Here is a 20,738-nt window from a genome sequence, read left to right as displayed (position 1 = left end):
ACTTGTTCATTTTTGCTTTTGTTTCCCTTGCCTGGGGAGATATGTTCATGAAGAAGTCACTCTTGTTTGTGTCCAAGAGATTTTTGCCTATGTTTTTTTCTAAGAGTTTTATGGTTTCATGACTTAAATCCAGGTCTTTGATCCATTTCGAATTTACTTTTGTCTACGGGGTTAGAGAGTGATCCAGTTTCATTCTCTTACATGTAGCTGTCCAGTTTTGCCAACACCAGCTGTTGAAGAGGCTGTCATTTCCCCATTGTATGTCCATGGCTCCTTTATCGTATGTTAATTGACCATATATGTTTGGGTTAATGTCTGGAGACTATTCTGTTCCACTGGTCTGTGGCTCTGTTCTTGTGCCAGTACCAAATTGTCTTGATTACTATGGCTTTGTAGTAGAGCTTGAAGTTGGGGAGCGAGATCCCTCCCACTTTATTCTTCCTTCTCGGGATTGCTTTGGCTCTTCGGGGTCTTTGGTGTTTCCATATGAATTTTTGAACTATTTGTTCTAGTTCGTTGAAGAATGCTGTTGTAATTTGATAGGGATTGCATTGAATCTGTAGATTGCTTTAGGCAGGATGGCCATTTTGACAGTATTAATTCTTCCTAGCTGAGAACATGGGTTGAGTTTCCATTTGTTAGTGACTTCTTTAATTTCTCTTAAGAATGTCTTGTAGTTTTCGGGGTATAGGTCTTTCACAAAGGTGGACTTATTTTAAGACTGTAGGCAGTTTAATAGGTATCAAAGGACAAGGAAAGAAATACAGCGGCTTCTCAGGGGGTTCAACCCTGGAGGAAAGAGTCAGGGGCCTCCAAGTTCTCCTGACTCCACATCTCCCTGCATGTATCTAGACTGCCATTCTCTGCTGCCCTTGTAACTTCTTGGGCACATGCTTTGGCTGACCTTGACTCTACTCTGGCCATTTTGCAACTCAGTTCCCTGTAACTGATGTTCTCAATTCCAGATCCTGGAGAGGCATTTGATTGGCACATCCCTTGTTCAGTAGGATAGTTCACTTGAAACAAACATGGTGTCAAAACCACATCTTAATTAGGAGCATGTTCTCTAGAAGGAGTATGTGTGCATGGACCTGGGTATAACTGGACCTTAGTGCTAATCAGTCTAAAGATGACCTAATTCTCTAGGCCAATGGTCATCAAACTTTTTGGTTTTAAGACTCCTTTCCTATCTTAAAAATTAGGCTCTCCAAAAAACTTTTGCTTATGTGGGTTATATATGTTGATATTTACCATATTAGATTCTAAAACTGGAAAATTTAAAGATAGTGAATTAAAAATAATAAAAGCCCACCACACGTTAATATAGATAACATTTATATAAGTAACTGTTTTCCAAAGTAAAACAAAATTTGATGGGAAGAATGTCATTGTTCTATATTTTTGCAAACCTCTTTAATATCTGGCTTATGAAGGTGGCTTGATTTTCATATCTGCTTCTGTATTCAATCTTTCAGTATATTTTGATAGAAGTTTGTAAAGAAAAAACAGAGGCATTTTGAAAAGGAGGGGTATTTAGCTTTTCGTTTTTATAATACATAATAATTGTTTCTCAGACATTTTGCAAAAGAGAGACATTTATTGAGCAGTTGCTGTGTGCCATGTTCCATGCTAAGATTTTATATACACATTGTTACTATATAAAGCTACTGATGTTATTTGTGATATATTAAAGAACCTTTTTTAAAGAGTAAATGAAAAGACCCATTAACCTTTTCCAAACCTCTACAGGAGAGAAACCCTTTACTGGTAATTATGAAGGTGTTTATATGGCTATAGTTACAATTTATTAGAAGTACACCTGGTGCTTTAGTTCTTACCAATTTTATTTTTCCCATCCTGTTTAGGTGGTTTCCTAGCAACATGATTGTTTGTTGGACTTGATCTCACAGCCTGGTGAGGACTTCTTCACTGATAATGTCAAGTTCAGGTTATCCTCCCAACCAAGGAGCATTCAGCACAGAACAAAGTCGTTATCCTTCCCACTCTGTTCAGTACACGTTTCCCAACACCCGTCACCAGCAGGTAAGAAATAAATAGTGTGAAAATTGCCTAGTTCATTTTTTTTAACTTTTTTAATTTAATATATTTGTTGGTCAGAAACCAAATTTAATTTTAATATATATGTATTTTTTTATGGAAAAAAAAGTCATATTCAGATGCCTGGAAACCAAAGGTTGGGGATTAATTAATTATCTTTGCCATCTTACTATGGCTTTATGATGCTAGATTTCAGGGGTGACTATGTCTTTGCTTTTCATTGTAGGAGTTGTTGACAGGGAAGTATCAGTTGCCTTGAGTTTTTGGGTTAAGACCTATTTTTCTGTTTAATTTCTGGTTGAGTGTTAAGCTGGCTAGATAACTTGGCCTCTCTTGAGTGAAGGGAAGGATAGGGAGGGTATCTACCTTCTTGGCAGATTTGAGGGTAGGAAGATGAGTTTATATAATTGATTTACCTTGTGAAAAATAGAACATGAGGTGAATGGAATAGGGGTACGGGATTAAGAGATTTGAAGAAAAAAGGGATGGGAGGGGATGAAATAGTAATCTCAGATAAAACTACTGAGAACTTTTTTTTTTATTATTTTGGCATCATTAATCTACCATTACATGAGAAACATGTTTACTAGACTCCCCCCTTCACCAAGTCCCCCCCACAAACTGCATTAAAGTCATTGTCCATCAGCGTAGTAAGATGCTGTAGAATCACTACTTGTCTTCTCTGTGTTGCACAGCCCTCCCCGTGCCTTCCCCCACATTATACATGCTAAACTTAATGCCCCCTTTCTTCCCCCCATCCCCTTATCCCTCCATGCCTACCCATCCTCCCCAGTCCCTTTCCCTTTGGTAACTGTTAGTCCATTCTTGGTTTCTGTGATTTTGCTGCTGTTTTGTTCCTTCAGCTTTTCCTTTGTTCTTATACTCCACAGATGAGTGAAATCATTTGGTACTTGTCTTTCTCCGCCTGGCTTATTTCACTGAGCATAATACCCTGTAGCTCCATCCATGTTGTTGCAAATGGTAGGATTTGTTTCTTAAGGCTGAATAGTATTCCATTGTGTATATGTACCACATCTTTATCCATTCATCTACTGATGGACACTTAGGTTGCTTCCATTTCTTGGCTATTGTAAATAGTGCTGCGATAAACATAGGGGTGCATCTGTCTTTTTCAAACTGGGCTGCTGCATTCTTAGGGTAAATTCCTAGAACTGGAATTCCTGGGTCAAATGGTATTTCTATTTTGAGCTTATTAAGGAACCTCCATATTGCTTTCCACAATGGTTGAACTAATTTACATTCCCAACAGCGTGTAGGAGGGTTCCCCTTTCTCCACAACCTCGCCAACATTTGTTGTTGTTTGTCTTTTGGATGATGGCGATCCTTACTGGTGTGAGGTGATATCTCATTGTAGTTTTAATTTGCATTTCTCTGATGACTAGCGATGTGGAGCATCTTTTCATGTTTCTGTTGGCCATCTGAATTTCTTCTTTGGAGAACTGTCTGTTCAGCTCCTCTGCCCATTTTTTAATTGGATTATTTGCTTTTTGTTTGTTGAGGTGCGTGAGCCCTTTATATATTTTGGATGTCAACCCTTTATTGGATCTGTTATTTATGAATATATTCTCCCATACTGTAGGATACCTTTTTGTTCTATTGATGGTGTCCTTTGCTGTACAGAAGCTTTTCAGCTTGATATAGTCCCACTTGTTCATTTTTGCTTTTGTTTCCCTTGCCCAGGGAGATATGCTCAAGAAGAGGTCACTCATGTTTATGTCTAAGAGATTTTTGCCTGTGTTTTTCTAAGAGTTTTATGGTTTCATGACTTAATGTTCAAGTCTTTGATCCATTTTGAATTTGCTTTTGTGTATGGGGTTAGAGAGTGATCCAGTTTCATTCTCTTACATGTAGCTGTCCAGTTTTGCCAGCACCATCTGTGGAAGAGACCGTCATTTCCCCATTGTATGTCCATGGCTCCTTTATCATATATTAATTGACTATATATGTTTGGGTTAATGTCTGGATTCTCTAATCTGTTCCAGTGGTCTGTGGCTCTGTTCTTGTGCAAGTACCAAACTGTCTTGATTACTGTGGCTTTGTAGTAGAGCTTGAAGTCGGTGAGCGAGATCCCCCCCACTTTATTCTTCTTTCTCAGGATTGTATTGGTTATTACGGGTCTTTGGTGTTTCCATATGAATTTTTGAACTCTTTGTTCTAGTTCGTTGAAGAATGCTGTTGGTAATGTAATATGGATTGCATCAAATCTGTATATTGCTTTGGGCAGGATGGCCATTTTGATGATATTAATTCTTCCTAGCCAAGAGCATGGGATGAGTTTCCATTTGCTAGTGTTCTCTTTAATTTCTCTTAAGAGTGTCTTATAGTTTTCAGGGTGTAGGTTGTTCACTTCCTTGGTTAGGTTTATTCCTAGGTATTTTATTCTTTTTGATGCAATTGTGAATGGAATTTTTTTCCTGATTTCTCTTTCTATTAGTTCAGTGTTAGTGTATAGGAGAGCCACAGATTTCTGTGTGTTAATTTTGTGTCCTGCAAATTTGCTGTATTCTGATATGAGTTCTAGTAGTTTTGGAGTGGAATCTTTAAGGGTTTTTATGTACAATATCATATCACCTGCAGATAGTGACAGTTTAACTTCTTCTTTACCAATTTGGATTCCTTGTATTTCTTTTTTTTGTCTAATTGCTGCGGCTAGAACCTCCAGTACTATGTTGAGTAACAGTGGGGAGAGTGGGCATCCCGGTCCTGTTCCCAATGTCAGAGGAAAAGCTTTCAGCTTCTCGCTGTTCATTATTGTGTTGGCTGTGGTTTTATCATATATGGCCTTTTTTATGTTGAGGTACTTGCCCTCTATACCCATTCTGTTGAGAATTTTTATCATGAATGGATGTTGAATTTTTTCGAATGCTTTTTTAGCGTCTATGGAGATGATCATGTGGTTTTTGTCCTTTTTGTTTATGTGGTGGATGATGTTGATGGATTTTCGAATGTTGCACCATCCTTGCATCCCTTTGAAGAATCCCACTTGGTGATGGTGTATGATCCTCTTGATGTATTTTTGAATTTGGTTTGCTAATATTTTGTTGAGTATTTTTGCATCTTGGTGTGTTCATCAGGGATATTGGTGTGTAATTTTCTTTTTTAGTGGGTTCTTTGCCTGGTTTTGGTATTAGGGAGATGCTGGCTTCATAGAAGGAGTTTGGGAGTATTCCCTCATCTTCTATTTATTTGGAAAATTTTGAGGAGAATGGGTATTATGTTTTCTCTGTATGTCTGATAAAATTCCATGTAAATCCATCTGGCCTGTGGGTTTTGCTCTTGGGTAGTTTTCTGACTACCGCTTCAATTTTGTTGTTAGTAATAGGTCTATTTAGATTTTCTGTTTCCTCCTTGGTCAGTCTTGGAAGATTATGTTTTTCTAGGAAGTTGTCCAGTTCTTCTAGGTTTTCCAGCTTGTTCACATGTAGGTTTTCATTTATGAAATATATGAAAATACATATTTTCATATATATTAATAATTCTTTGTATTTCTGTGGAGTCTGTCATGATTTTTCCTTTCTCGTTTCTGATTCTGATGATGTGTGTTGATTGTCTTTTTCTCTTAAGTCTGGCTAGAGGCTTATCTATTTTGTTTATTTTCTCAAAGAATCAGTTCTTAGTTTCACTGATTTTTTTTTTCTATTGTTTTATTCTCAATTTCATTTATTTCTTCTCTGATCTTTATTATGTCCCTCCTTCTGCTGACCTTAGGCCTCATTTGTTCTTCTTTTTCCAATTTCAATAATTGTGACTTTAGACTATTCATTTGGGATTGTTCTTCTCCTTTAAATATGCTTGGATTGCTATATACTTTCCTCTTAGAATTGTCTTCGCTGTGTCCCAAAGAAGTTCGGGCTTTGTGTTGTTGTTGTCATTTGTTTCCATATATTACTTGATCTCTATTTTAATTTGGTCATTGATCCATTGATTATTTAGGAGCATGTTGTTAAGCCTCCATGTGTTTGTGAGCCTTTTTGCTTTCTTTGTACAGTTTATTTCTAGTTTCATTCCTTTGTGGTCTGAAAAGGTGGTTGGTAGAATTTCAGTCTTTTGGAATTTACTCAGGCTCTTTTTGTGGTCTAATATGTGGTCTATTCTGGAAAATGTTCCATGTGCACTGGAGAAGAATGTGTATCCTGGTGCTTTTGCTTGTAGAGTTCTGTAGATGTCTATTAGGTCCATCTTTTCTAGTGTGTTGTTCAGTGCCTCTGTGTCCTTACTTATTTTCTGTCTGGTGGATCTGTCCTTTGGAGTGAGTGGTATGTTGAAGTCTTCCATAATGAATGCATTGTATTCTATTTCCTCCTTTAATTCTGTTAGTATTTGTTTCACATATGTTGGTGCTCCTGTATTGGGTGCATATATATTTATAATGGTTATATCTTCTTGTTGGACTGAGCCCTTTATCATTATGTAATGTCCTTCTTTATCTCTTGTTACTTTCATTGTTTTGAAGTCTATTTTGTCTGATGCTAGTACTACAATACCTGCTTTTTTCTCCCTGTTGTTTTCATGAAATATCTTTTTCCATCCCTTGACTTTTAGTCTGTGTATGTGTTTGGGTTTGAGGTGAATCTCTTGTTATCAGCATATAGATGGGTCTTGCTTTTTTATCCATTCTGTTACTCTGTGTCTTTTGATTGGTGCATTCAGTCCATTTACATTTAGGGTGATTATTGAAAGATATATACTTACTGCCATTGCAGGCTTTAGATTCGTGGTTACCAGAAGTTCAAGGTTAGCTTCTTTACTATCTAAGTGCTAACTTAAGTCATTTATTGAGCTCTCATAAACACAGTCTGATGATTCTTTGTTTCTCTCCCTTCTTATTCCTCCTCCTTCATTCTTTATATGTTAAGTGTTTTATTTTGTGCTCTTTTGTGTTTCCTTTGACTACTTTTGTGGGTAGTTGATTTTATTTTTTGCCTTTAGTTAGTGTTTGGTTGGTCTCCTTTCTTTGCTGTGATTTTATATTCTCATGACATCTATTTAGCCTTAGGAGTGCTTCCATCTAGAGCAGTTCCTCTAGAATACCCTGTAGAGGTGGTTTGTGGGAGACAAATTCCCTCAACTTTTGCTTGTCTGGGAATTGTTTAATCCCTCTTTTATATTTAAATGATAATCGTGTTGGATAAAGTTTTCTTGGTTCAAGGCCCTTCTGTTTCATTGCATTAAATATATCATCCCATTCTATTCTGGCCTGTAAGGTTTCTGTTGAGAAGTGTGATGATAGTCTGATGAGTTTTCTTTTGTAGGTGACCTTTTTTCTGTCTGTGGCTGCCTTTAATGCTCTGTCCTTGTCCTTGTCCTTTGCCATTTTAATTATTATGTCTTGGTGTTGTCCTCCTTGGGTCCCTTCTTTTGGTAGTTCTGTGGGCTTCTGTGGTCTGAGAGACTGTTTCCTTCCCCAGTTTGGGGAAGTTTTCAGCAATTATTTCTTGAAATACACTTTCTATCCCTTTTTCTCTTCTTCTGTTACCCCTATAGTGCAGATATTGTTGCGTTTATATTGGTCACACTGTTCTCTTAATATTCTTTTATTCCTGGAGATCCTTTTATCTCTCTCTGTGTCAGCTTCTCTGTGTTCATGTTCTCTGATTTCTATTCTATTAATGGCCTCTTGCACCTCATCCAGTCTGCTCTTAAGTCCTTCCAGAGATTTTTATTTCTGTATTCTCCCTCTCAACTTGATCTGTTAGCTCTTGTGTATTTTTCTGCAGCTCCATCAGCATGGTAATGACTTTTAGTATGAATTCTTTTTCAGGAAGATTGGTCAAATCCATCTCCCCAGGCTCCTTTTCAGGGGTTTTCTGTGTGATTCTGGTCTGGATCAAATTCTTCTACCTTTTTATTGCAGTAGATGTAGTTGTAGGCAGTTGGCATGTGTGTCAGGTGGGAGAACAAAGCCCCTTCTTGTTTGTTGGTCACCTTCCTCTCCTGCAAGAACAGCGACCCCTAGCAGCTTGTGCTGGGTGGTTGTGTGCCGATTGGGCCTCTGAATCTGGCCTGGGCTGCTGTGGAGGAGGCTCTTGGCGGTTGCTGTGGGTGCAAAGCTGTGGGCAGTTGCTGTGGGTGCAGCCGCTGTCAGGCTGCTCCTCTGCTATGGCGGGCTGCGCGATAGGGGGAATGGACAGGAGGGTGTTTATCACTGTGAAGGGCCTCAGGGCTGCACTGCCTCCCAGAGCATTAGGGTGCCTGGAATTCCCCAGGATTCCCAGCTGCTAGGCTGAGTTTGCAGGGATGCTTCCGTCCAGCTGTGAGGTCCCTGTCCCTTTAAGACTTTCAAAAAGGACTTGCTTTTCTTTTGGTCCAGGTGCACCGGCTGCAGGGAACCACTTGCAGGTCTTACTGTTCAGTTTCTCTATTATCCAGCACACCATGTACTGTGTTTCTCCGCTTCCAGTGCAGATGACTTGGGCTGGGTATTCAGTATACACCCCTAAATATCTCAGCATGTGTATCATTAACAAGAGTTCAGTAATTTATTTATTTATATGGCTGTTTTTAAAGGTAAATTTACATACAGTGAAATGCATAGGTCATAAGTATATTGTATGAGAGTTGAAAAATGCATATGCTTGTGTAGCACAAACGCCTAACAAGATACAGAACATTCCTTTTTAATATATATTCTGAACACATATATTAGAACATGTATATATAGACTATATATGGTTCTATATTTATTAGTAATTATATATACTGTAAGCCATATACTATATAGCATATATATTATACTATACTAATGGGACTATACTATTATATATATAAACATGTGTACATATGTATATGACATCATAGACTATTATGTGTATCATCTAAATAACTTTTTTTACTAAGGTATCATTGATATACACTCTTATGAAGATTTCACATGAAAGACATCGTGGTTACTACATTCACCCATATTATGAAGTCCCCCAGATATCCCATTGAAGTCACTGTCCATCAGTGTAGTTAAATGCCACAGTCACTATTTGTGTCACTACTTGTCTTCCCTGTGACCCTCCTCCACACCATGTGTACTAATCGTAATACCCCTCAATCCCCTTCTCCCTTCTTCCCCAACCCCCTCCCTAACCCCTCCCCCTTGGTAACCGTGGTAACCACTAGTCCCTTCTTGGAGTCTGTGAGTCCTCTGCTGTTTTGTTCCTTCTGATTTGCTTTGTTGTTATACTCTACAAATGAGGGAAATCATTTGGTACTTGTCTTTCTCTGCCTGGCTTATTTCACTGAGCATAATACCCTGTAGCTCCATCCATGTTGTTGCAAATGGTAGGATTTATTTTCTTCTTATGGCTGAATAATATTCCATTGTGTATATGTACCACATCTTCTTTATCCATTCATCTGCTGATGGATGCTTAAGTTGCTTCCATATCTTGGCTATTGTAAATAGTGCTGCAGTGAATATAGGGGTGCATATGTCTTTTTGAATCTGAGAACGTGTTTCCTTTGGGTAAATTCCTAGGAAGGGAATTCCTGGGTCAAATGCTATTTCTATTTTTAGTTTTTTGAGGAACCTCCATATTGCTTTCCACAATGGTTGAACTAATTTACATTCCCACCAGCAGTGTAGGAAGGCTCCCCTTTCTCCACATCCTCGCCAGCATTTGTTGTTCCTAGTCTTTTCAGTGTTGGCCATCTTAACTAGTGTGAGGTGATATTACATTGTGATTTAATTTGCATATCACTGATAATTAGCCATGAGGAGCATCTTCTCATGTGCCTGTTGGTCATCTGAATTTCTTCTTTGGAGAATTGTCTCTTCATATCCTCCGCCCATTTTTTAATCGGGTTATTTGGTTTTTGGGTGTTGAGGCGTGTGAGTTCTTTATATATTTTGGATGGTAACCCTTTGTCGGATGTGTCATTTACAAATACATTCTCCCATACTGTAGGATGCCTTTTTATTGTACTGATGGTGTGCTTTGCTGTACAGAAGTTTTTTTAGCTTGATGTAGTCCCATTTGTTCATTTTTGCTTTTGTTTCCCTTGCCCGAGGAGATGCATTCAGGAAAAAGTTGCCCATGTTTATATTCAAGAGATTTTTTTCCTGTGTTTCTTCTAAGAGTTTTATGGTTTCATTACTTATATTCAGGTCTTTGATCCATTTCGAGTTTACTTTTGTGTATGGGGTAAGACAATGATCCAGTTTCATTCTCTTGCACGTAGCTGTCCAGTTTTGCCAACACCAGTTGTTGAAGAGGCTGTCATTTACCCATTGTATATCGATGGCTCCTTTATCATATATTAATTGACCATATATGCTTGGGTTTATATATGGGCTCTCTGTTCTTTTCCATTGATCTATGGGTCTTTTCTTGTGCCAGTACCAAATTGTCTTGATTACTGTGGCTTTGTAGTGGAGCTTGAAGTCGGGGATCATAATCCCCCCAGCTTTATTCTTCCTTCTCAGGATTGCTTTGGCTCTTCGAGGTCTTTTGTGGTTCCCTATGAATTTCAGAACTGTTTGCTCTAGTTCATTGAAGACTGCCCTCTGCCCATTTTTGATTGGCTTATTTATTTATTTTTTGGGGGTGTTCAGGAGTGTGAGTTCTTTATGTATTTTGGATGTTAACCCCTTATCAGATGAGTAGTTTATGAATATATTCTCCTATACTGTAGGTTGTCTCATTGTTCTGCTGATGGGGTTCTTTGTTATACAGAATCTTTTTAGTTTTATTTAGTCCCACTTGTTGATTTTTAATTTTGTTTCCCTTGCCCAAGCAGATGTGCCAGGAAAAACTTCTCATACTTATGTTCAAGAGATTTTTACCCATGTTTTCTTCCAAGAGTTTTATGGTTTCATGAATTACATACAGGTCGTTGATCCATTTCGAGTTTTACTTTTGTGTATGGAGTTAGACAGTAATCCAGTTTCATTCTCTTACATGTAGCTGTCCAGTTTTCCCAACACTAGTTGTTGAAGAGGCTGTCTTCCCTATTACATATTTATGACTCCTTTATCATATATTAATTGACCATATATATGCATGGGTTTATATATAGGCTCTCTAGTCTGTTCCATCCATCTATGGGTCTGTTCTTGTGACAGTACGAAACTGTTTGGATTACTGTAGCTTTGCAGTATAGCATGAAGCCAGGAAGTGTAATCTCCTCATGTTTCTTCTTCTTTCTCAGGATGGCTTTGGCTATTTGGGTCTTTCGTTGTTCCGTATGAATGGTTTTAGAACTATTTGTTCTGGTTCATTGAAAAATGCTGTCTGTGTTTTGATAGGGATTACACAGAATCTGTAAAATGCTTTGGGCAGGATGTCCATAGTGACAGTACTAATTCTTTCTATCCCTGAGCACAGCATAGATTTCCATTTATTGGTGTCTTCTTTAGTTTCACGAGTGTTGTCATTTTCAGAGTATAGGTCTTTCACCTCCATGGTTTATTCCTTGGTATTTTATTCTTCTTGATGCAGTTGTAAATGGAATTGTTTTCCTGATTTCTCTTTCCCTAGGTCATTGTTAGTATATAGGAATGCAGCAGATTTCTGTGTGTTAATTTTGTATCTTGCAACTTTGCCAAATTTGGTTATTCTAATAGTTTTTCATAGTCTTCATAGTTTACTGTGTATAGTATCATGGCATCTGTGAATAGTGACAGTTTAACTTCTTCCTTATCAATCTGGATGCCTATTATTTGTGTTGTCTGATTGCCATGGCTAGGACTTCCAGTCCTGTGTTGAATAAAAGTGAGAGTGAACATCCTTGTCTTGTTCCTGATCTTAGAGGAAAAGCTTCCAGCTTTTTGCGATTAAGTATGATTTTAGCTGTGGGCTTCTCATATATGGCCTTTATTATGTTGATGTACTTGCCCTCTATACCCATTTTGTTGAGTTTTTATCATGAATGGATATTGAATTTTGTCAAATGCTTTTTCAGCATCTATTGAAATGATCGTATAGTTTTTGTCCTATTTGTTAATGTGGTTCATGGTATTGATCTACTTTTTAATATTGTACCATCCTTGCATCCCTGTAATAAATCCCACTTGGTCATGGTGGACAATCTTTTTGATGTATTTTTGAATTTGGTTTGCTAATGTTTGGTTGAGGATTTTGCAACTCTGTTTTCAGGGATATTGGTCTATAATTTTCTTTTATTGGGTGTGTGTCAGGTTTTGGAATTAGTGATGCTGTCCTCACAGATGGTTTCACAGCTCCCTATTAGTTGCATGAAATATCTTTTGCCAATGAGTTTGTAAGTATTCCCTCCTCTTCTCCTTTTTGGACTATTTTAAGAAGGATGGGTATTAGTTCCTCTTTAAATGTTTGGTAAAATTCAGGTGTGAAACCATCTGCATCTGGAATTTTGTTTTTCAGGAGTTTTTTGATTACCAATTTGATTTCACTGCTGGTGTGTTTAGATTTTCTGTTTCTTCCTGAATCAGGAAGGTTGTATTTTTCTAGGAGGTTGTCCATTTCGTCTTTGTTTTCCAATTTATTGGTATATAATTTTTCATAGTATTCTCTAATGATTTTTTGTACTTCTGTGGTATCCATTCTGATTATTCTGATTTTGTTTATGTGTATCCTCTCTCTTTTTTCTTAATAAGTCTGGCTAGGGGTTTATCTATTTTGTTATTTTTCTGAAAGTACCAGCTCCTGGTTTCATCAATTTTTTTCTATTTTATTATTCTCTATTTTGTTTATTGCTGCTCTTATCCTTATGATGTCCCTCCTTCTACTAACTTTGGGATTCATTTGTTCTTCTTTTTCTGGTTTCTGTAATTGTAATTTTAGATTGTTTATTTGGGATTGTTCTTGTTTTTGAGGTAAGCCTATATTGCTGTGTAGTTCTGTCTTAGAACTGCTGTTGCAGTGACCCACAGATTTGAGCCATTAAATTTTTGTTTTCATTTGTCTCCATGAATTGCTTGATTTCTGTTTCAATTTGTTCATTGATCCACTGATTATTTAGAAGCATGTTGTTTAGCCTCCATGTGTTTGTAGGCTTTTTTGTTCTCACTGATTTATTTCTCTTTTCATACCAATGTGGTCTGAGAAGCTGCTTGATAAAATTTCAATCTTTTTTAATGTATTGAGGCTTTTTTTGTGACCTATTTTTTTATCTGTTCTGGAGAATGTTCCATGAACACTTGAGAAAAATTTGTATCCTGTGGCTTTGAGGTGGAATGTTCTGTAGATACCTGTTAAGTCCATTTGATCTAATGTATTTTTCAGTGCCTCTGTTTTCTTATTTATTTTCAGTCTGGTTGATCTATCTGTTGGTGTGAGTGGTGTGTTAAAGTTTCTAAAATGAGGAGTTGCAGTTTATTTCCACCTTTAATTCTGTTAGTATCTGTTTTACATATTTAGGTGCTATTATATTGGGTGTATATTTATAATAGTTATATCCTCTTGTTGGACTGACCACTTTATAATCACATAATGTCCTTTTGTCTCTCTTTACTTTCTTTGTTTTGAAATCTATTTTTCTCATATTAGTACTGCTACTCCTGCTTTTTTCTCCTATTAGTTGCATGAAATATCTTTTGCCATTTGTTCACTTTCTGTCTGTGTATGTCTTTGGGTCTGAAATGCATCTCGTGTAGGCAGCATGTAGATGGGTCTTGTTTCTTTATCTGTTCTGCCACCCTGTGTCTTTTGATTGGTGCATCAGTCCATTTACATTTAAGGTTGTTACTGATAAGTATGTACTGATTGACGTTTTGTTAATTGTCTTCTGGTTGTTTTTATATCTCCTCTCTGTTCCCTCTCTTCCTCTCTTATATTCTTCTCTTCTGATTTGATGATTTTCTTTAGTATTGTGATTAGTTTTCTCTTCTTTACTTTTTTTGTGTGCCTTCGTAGGCTTTAGTTTTGTGGTTACCAAAGGTTCAAGCATAGCTTCCTTACTATATAACAGTCTATATAAAGTTGCTAATTCTGTTTCAAACACAATCTAAGCTGTGTGTTTAATTTTTTTAAAAAAGTCCAACTTTTCAATTAAGGGACTTCTTAATCATAGATGTCTATTCTAGATGTCTATTCTAATGTGAGAAATGCTGTGCTGTTATTTCTTAGAATATTGCCTCTTACCTGTGGTTATTGGATATTGGAACTTTTTATTCTAGGTGATATCTTAAACTTTTCTTCTGTGGCTTTTGTATCTTTGTATCTTTGTCTTTTATTATGGTCAGAAAGAATTCCTCAGTGCTGTCTTAGCTTTCCTTTGCCCTTCACCTCTGTCTGTTCTGTTGTTTAATTTTGGTCGTTACCTTCTTCATTTCTTTGTTTGCTATTTAATTCTTTTTTGAGTTATTATTATATATTATATAAGTAAAAAAAAAAGACTTCTGTCCTTTTTTAACTCCACCTAATCTTTTATCTATTTCTTTGGGTGTAAATTCTTTATTTTTTTGAGTTTAGGAACCTTTTTTTTTGATATCATTAATGTACAATTACTTGAACAACATTATGGTTACTAGACTCGCCCTATATCAAGTCCCCCCCACATACCCCATTACAGTCACTGTCCATCAGCATAATAAGATGCTATAGAATCATTACTTGTCTTCTCTGTATATACTGCTTTCCCCATGTCCCCAACTCCCTACATTATGTATGCTAATCATAATGCCCCATTTTCCCCCTAACCCTCCCTTCCCACCCACCCTCCCCAGTCCTTTCCCTTTGGTAACTGTTAGTTCACTCTTGGGTTCTGTGATTCTGCTGCTGTTTTGTTCCTTCTGTTTTTTCTTTGTTCTTATACTCCACAGATGAGTGAGATCATTTGATACTTGTCTTTCTCCGCCTGGCTTATTTCAGTGAGCATAATACCCTGTAGCTCCATCCATGTTGTTGCAAATGTTAGGATTTGCTTTCTTCTTATGACTGAATAATATTCCATTGTATATATGTACCACATCTTCTTTATCGATTCATCTACTCATGGACACTTAGGTTGTTTCCATCTCTTGGCTATTGTAAATAGTGCTGCGATAAACATAGGAGTGCATATGTCTTTTTCAAACTGGACTCCTGCATTCTTAGGGTAAATTCCTAAGAGTGGAATTCCTGGGTCAAATGGTATTTCTATTTTGAGTTTTTTGAGGAACCTCCATACTGCTTTCCGCAATGGTTGAACTAGTTTACATTCTCACCAGCAGTGTAGGAGGGTTCCCCTTTCTCCACGTCCTCACCAACATTTGTTGTTGTTTGTCTTTTGGATGTTGTAAAGTGGTGTGAAGTGATATCTCATTGTGGTTTTAATTTGCATTTCCCTAATGATTAGTGATGTGGAGCATCTTTTCATGTGTCTCTTGGCCATCTGAATTCCTTTTTGGAGAAGTGTCTGTTCAGATCCTGTGCCCATTTTTTTTATTGGATTAGTTGCTTTTTGTTTGTTGAGGTGTGTGAGTTCTTTATGTATTTTGGATATCAACCCTTATTGGATCTGTTATTTATGAATATATTCTCCCATACTGTAGGAGAATGTCTTTTTGTTCTACTGATGGTATCCTTTGCTGTACAGAAGCTTTTACGTTTGATATATTCCCACTTGTTCATTTTTGCTTTTGTTTCCCTTGCCCAGGGAGATATGTTCATGAAGAAGTCGCTCATGTTTATGTCCAAGAGATTTTTGCCTATGTGTTTTTCTAAGAGTTTTATGGTTTCATGACTTACATTCAAGTCTTTGATCCATTTCGAATTTACTTTTGTGTATGGGCTTAGACAGTGATCTAGTTTCTTTCTCTTACATATAGCTGTCCAGTTTTGCCAACACCAGCTGTTGAAGAGGCTGTCATTTCTCCATTGTATGTCCATGGCTCCTTTATCATATATTAATTGACCATATATGTTTGGGTTAATCTCTGGAGTCTCTATTCTGTTCCACTGGTCTATGGGTCTGTTCTTGTGCCAGTACCAAATTGTCTTGATTATTGTGGCTTTGTAGTAGAGCTTGAAGTCAGGGAGCATAATTTCCCTTGCTTATTCTTCCTTCTGAGGATTGCTTTGGCTATTTGTGGTCTTTTGTGGTTCCATATGAATTTTAGAACTATTTGCTCTAGTTCATTGAAGAATGCTGTAGGTGTTTTGATAGGGATTACACTGAATCTGTAGACTGCTTTAGGCAGGATGGCCATTTTGACAATATTAATTCTTCCTAGCCAAAATTGGTACCTTTCTTTTTAAATGGTTTTGTCTTCAATGTTTTGCTTTTCTTAGTTATGTTTTCAACTTTGATTCAGGTATTTTTTGTTAAATTATGTATGGATTATGTTTTACTGTTACTTTGTTTATAATGAAGTCCTCAGGACGTTTCATCTAATCCCATGGTTCAGCCTGGATAGCTCAGTTTTACCTGTTCATGATTTTTTAAACTTTTTTTCTTGTGGACATATAGTTCATATAAGATAAAATTTATCATTTTAAAGTGTATAAAGTGGCTTTTAGTATATTCACAGTGTTTGGCATCCATTACCATTATCTAGTTCCAGAACTTTTATGTCACCCATAGTGAAACCCCTTATCTTATAATACTTAGTACCAACTCCCATCTTCCCTCCACTCCCTGGCAACCACTGATCTACTTTCTGTCTCTATTGATGTGTCTCTTTTAGACATTTCATATAAATGGAATCATACTATGTGTCTGTTTATGTCTGATTTTTTTCACTTGGCATTATGTTTTCTAGATTCATCTATATTGCATGTATAGGTTCATGTATAATAGCATGTATACGTACTTTATTCCTTTTTATGGCCAAATAATATTCCGTTTTATACACACACCACATTATGTTTATCTATGAGTCAATGAACATTTGGATTCTTTCTGCTTTTTTCCTTTTCTGAATAGCTCTGCTTTGAAAAAGACATAGGCTTTTAATTATCTTATGTGTATACCCAGAAATGGAATTCGTGAGTTATGTGGTAAATCTGTGTTTATCTGTTTGTGATCATTATTTGTTAACTATCATATGTATGATAAGCATTAATACATTTTTTTGGAAAGAAACTTTTGCGTTTTCAATGCAAAGTCACAAAAGAGAAGTAGGAAAACAAAAACACCATCTAGAATGGTGGAAAACTATTACTCTTACCTAGCAGGTTGATGCTCTGGACTTTTGTTTTCTTTACTTCTAAGTATACATGGATATGACTACATGACCTCTGTGACCCTGCCAGCTTACCCATTTTGAATTTAAGATTGGAATGCTTTTTAGGATTTCATATTGAACAAAGGAGTGTGGGATCTTATTATGTGAATAGTATAGTTTGGGTTTAATCGTAATATGTTACTAGAAGAATGAATCAAGTATAGGTTGAACACAGAATTTCATTTTGATTTCTTTTGAATGTCATGCAACTAAAATGTTGCTTGTTTTAGGTGTATGGGGAAGAATTAGATCAGTGAAAGATTCAAGTGATCATTCCTGTTTCTTTCCGTACTTAGTGGCCTGTAAGCACCTTTTTGCGTTTATAGAGGGCTTGATTTCATGATGCTTTTCACTTTTCATTTAATCACTAATCTTTGATTATTTTAACACTAGGAATTTGCAGTCCCTGAGTATCGCTCCTCTCACTTGGAAGCGGGTCAGGCATCACAGCTCTTGCAGCACCAGCAGCTCCGCAGGCGGCCGTCGCTGCTGTCGGAGTTCCACCCAGCATCTGACAGGTGAGCTGGTCGATGGGCCTGCACCTACGCACACTAGGGCAGCGCACGTGCACTTCACAAGTGGTCCTCCAGCTTGACTTCACTGTTTTCATTTTGTAATTTTATTAGCCATGCCATGACTAATCATTTATAGCTTGTATTTGGAACTCTTTTATATTTGTTGATCTTTTGGAGTAGTTATCATAATAGTTAATACACTCTTAAAACTTGTTTCCAGAGTTCAGAGTTTATGCTTTGTAGACTTAGGTTTGAGTTCTGGTCAGCTGTGTGGCTTTGGAAAAATGGTGTAAACTGTTCTCAGTTTAGGCTGCATGTTAGAACCACCTGGGGAGTTTTTAAAAGTTGATGCCCAAGCTCCATCTCAGAATAATTAAATGAATCTCTGGGATTGGGCCAGGCATTCATTTAAGTCTAAAAGTTTTCCAGGTCAGTCTCATTTGCAAGCCAAGGTTGCAAATCACTGATTTAGACTCTTCAAGCCTTATTTTTCTCATCTGTAAAAGTGAGGATAGTGATGGCATTGTCCTCAAACAATAGTGTTTGATCTGGTAATTGTCAGCCCTGTTCAAGGTAGGCACAGATTTTTTCCCAGTGTCATTACTGTCTCTGCTGTCTTTTACTCCATTTTCACTCTTAAATCTGAAGTATTTTAAAATAGAATAACTACCTTTATTAAATTGCCTTTATGGCTTTCTTGTTTCAGAATTTTATAAAGAACCTGATTTCCTATTTAAAAATATGTTTACTGTTTAGGGTTTAAAATGATAAAAGAAAGATAAGGCAATTACTTGGCCATGTTTAAAATTGTTATAAAATATATTTCTTGGTGAAGGTTGTGGAGCAAGTTCAGGTAACATCCCCTGATACCTAACAAATATACAAAAAACAGTTTTTAACAAAGGGCTAAAAATGTACCCTGTATAAAGAAGGAAGGACATGCAGCCACTGCCATAAACTTGCAAAAGTATCATTTAGGGAAGGAATTAGAACAGTATTATATGATTTGGCCTCCTAGTTCCTACTTCTACTCTCAAAGAAGCAGTGTTGAAGAAAGAGGGTCAGTAAAACTCTTAATTTCTCATATACTCCCTAAGTTGAGAAAATGTAAGTGGAATTGGGGGTGGTGGCGGTGAATGATTTGCTGCGAATCCCCATTATGCCATCCTGTAGGAAGGGCTGTCATGGTATATCTTGCAATGTGATGAACTAAAATGCTCAGGACTAGTTTATGTGTGTAGCTGGTAGAGCAGGCTATGAGCCTGTTAGCAAAGGCTGTCACAGACACAACCAAATTTCTCTGTGTTGCCCTGTTGCCCTGTTCTCCCAGGCTGCAGAAAAGTATCTGGTATGTAGAAATCCATGCCTGAAGATCCATCTGGAGATAGACATATGCCAGGGAAAGTGGGGATAAACAAAGAAAACCCCCCTACACTATTCTGCACCAAAGAGAAGTATGGGTAGAATTGCCTAAGGTCTCCCTGAGGAGGAAGGTAAGGGGAACAATGAGCAGGGCAGAGATATTCCTGGAAAAGAAAACTGAAGAAAGCAAGACAGTGTGCCCAAACAGAGACTGCTGTGTTTAAGAAGATAGAAAGCAAAAGAAATGCCCAGTGAGTGCCATGCACTGTAAAGAACTCTAAATGAATAACAAACTATTCATAAACAGAATTAGACAACCAAATTAGATAAAGTGAAAGCTTGGATATTCTAGTGTCCCCAATCCTACCACATTGTAAGTTCAACTTATAAAATGAAAAGGAATATGGAATAAAATAGGTGTGACTAAATGTCAGACCTTTGTCATGGAAGAAAGTCTTAAGGTAACCAGAGTGAGTACAGAAGAAAAGGACAAAGATGAAAGCAAATAGAAAAAAATTGATAAATATGGAAGCCAGATTAAAATGATCCCACAAGTCATAAGAACATGTGTTACTGAGTGGAGAATCTGGTAAAAGAAAGGAAATAATATTCATAGTAAAAACCAAAGCAAACAAAACTTTCGCCTCTGAAAAGTGAAGGAAGATCTGTAGATTGATAGGACTTACCTTGCTTTAGGAAAAATTTACACAGCATGATCAATATGAAGACAGATCCTGGTTATTAAAGTTCAAGGATAAGTAAAAGAAGCAGGAATGTGGGATGCAAAAAAAAGTCCTTGACAGGGGGAACAAAGATTCTGGCCTCAAACTATAGTGGATAGGCAATAGTGAAGCAATAGCTACAAAGTTCTGAAAAAGAAACTGAGGTCTGAGAATATTATACCAAACAAGTTTAAGAATAAAAACAATAGGTAGACATTCTTAGACATGAAAGCACTGCACATCCAAAACTTACTGAAAAATTTCTAGGTGGTGGAATCCAACTGAACAAAGAATGAATGTCATGGTAAAAGAACAATAGTAAGCCATAACCCATTTAAGTTAAAGGCCATATGAGACACCTTAGTGAATTGTGGTTCCATAACAGAATGTCAGTAGTAAGTCTTGACAACATAAAAATAATAGAGCTACCCCAAAACCAGAGATACAAGTAAGTGTTAGGAGAATGTTTAAATGTATGCATTTGAAAATTGTGCTAGAGTGATTTGATACTACTAAAATGAAAATGTTAGGTTCAAATGCCTTTTTAATGCTTTCAATAATTTTTTCCTTAGCCTTTAGTAAATTTTTTTTAAAATTATGGTATCATTAATATACAATCACATGAGCAACATTGTGGTTACTAGACTCCTCCCATTATCAAGTCCCCACCACATACCCATTACAGTCACTGTTCATAAGCATAGTAAGATGCCAAAGAGTCACCACTTGTCTTCTCTGTGCTATATTGCCTTCCCTGTGTCCCACCCCCCACATTGTGTGTGCTAATCATAATGCCCCTTAATCTTCTTATCCCTTCCTTCTCACCCACACTCCCCAGTTCCTGTTCCTTTGCTAACTGTTAGCCCATTCTTGGGTTCTGTGAGTCTGCTGCAGTTTTGTTTCTTCAGTTTTTTCTTTTGTTAGCAAGAATTTTTTAAGAAC

At 37.0% G+C, this 20,738-nt stretch overlaps 1 protein-coding gene across 14 annotated transcripts in view; it reads left to right on the top strand.

Annotated features, from left to right (window-relative positions):
- NCOR1 (nuclear receptor corepressor 1) overlaps positions 1-20,738 on the top strand; it is a 185,883-nt gene that overhangs the window by 16,584 nt on the left and 148,561 nt on the right. For all 14 annotated transcript variants that reach the window (XM_037013092.2, XM_037013076.2, XM_037013058.2 and 11 more), the window contains exons 2-3: positions 1,866-2,043; positions 17,591-17,715. In XM_037013092.2, the coding sequence (XP_036868987.2) occupies positions 1,936-2,043; positions 17,591-17,715 (233 nt within the window). In that variant the 5' untranslated portion in view covers positions 1,866-1,935. The remainder of the gene's footprint in view (positions 1-1,865; positions 2,044-17,590; positions 17,716-20,738) is intronic.

The sequence above is a fragment of the Manis javanica genome, chromosome 4 (genome assembly GCF_040802235.1).
Source record: "Manis javanica isolate MJ-LG chromosome 4, MJ_LKY, whole genome shotgun sequence".
NCBI classification, from domain to species: Eukaryota; Metazoa; Chordata; class Mammalia; order Pholidota; family Manidae; genus Manis; species Manis javanica.
This window is presented reverse-complemented; position numbering and strand designations above follow the sequence as displayed.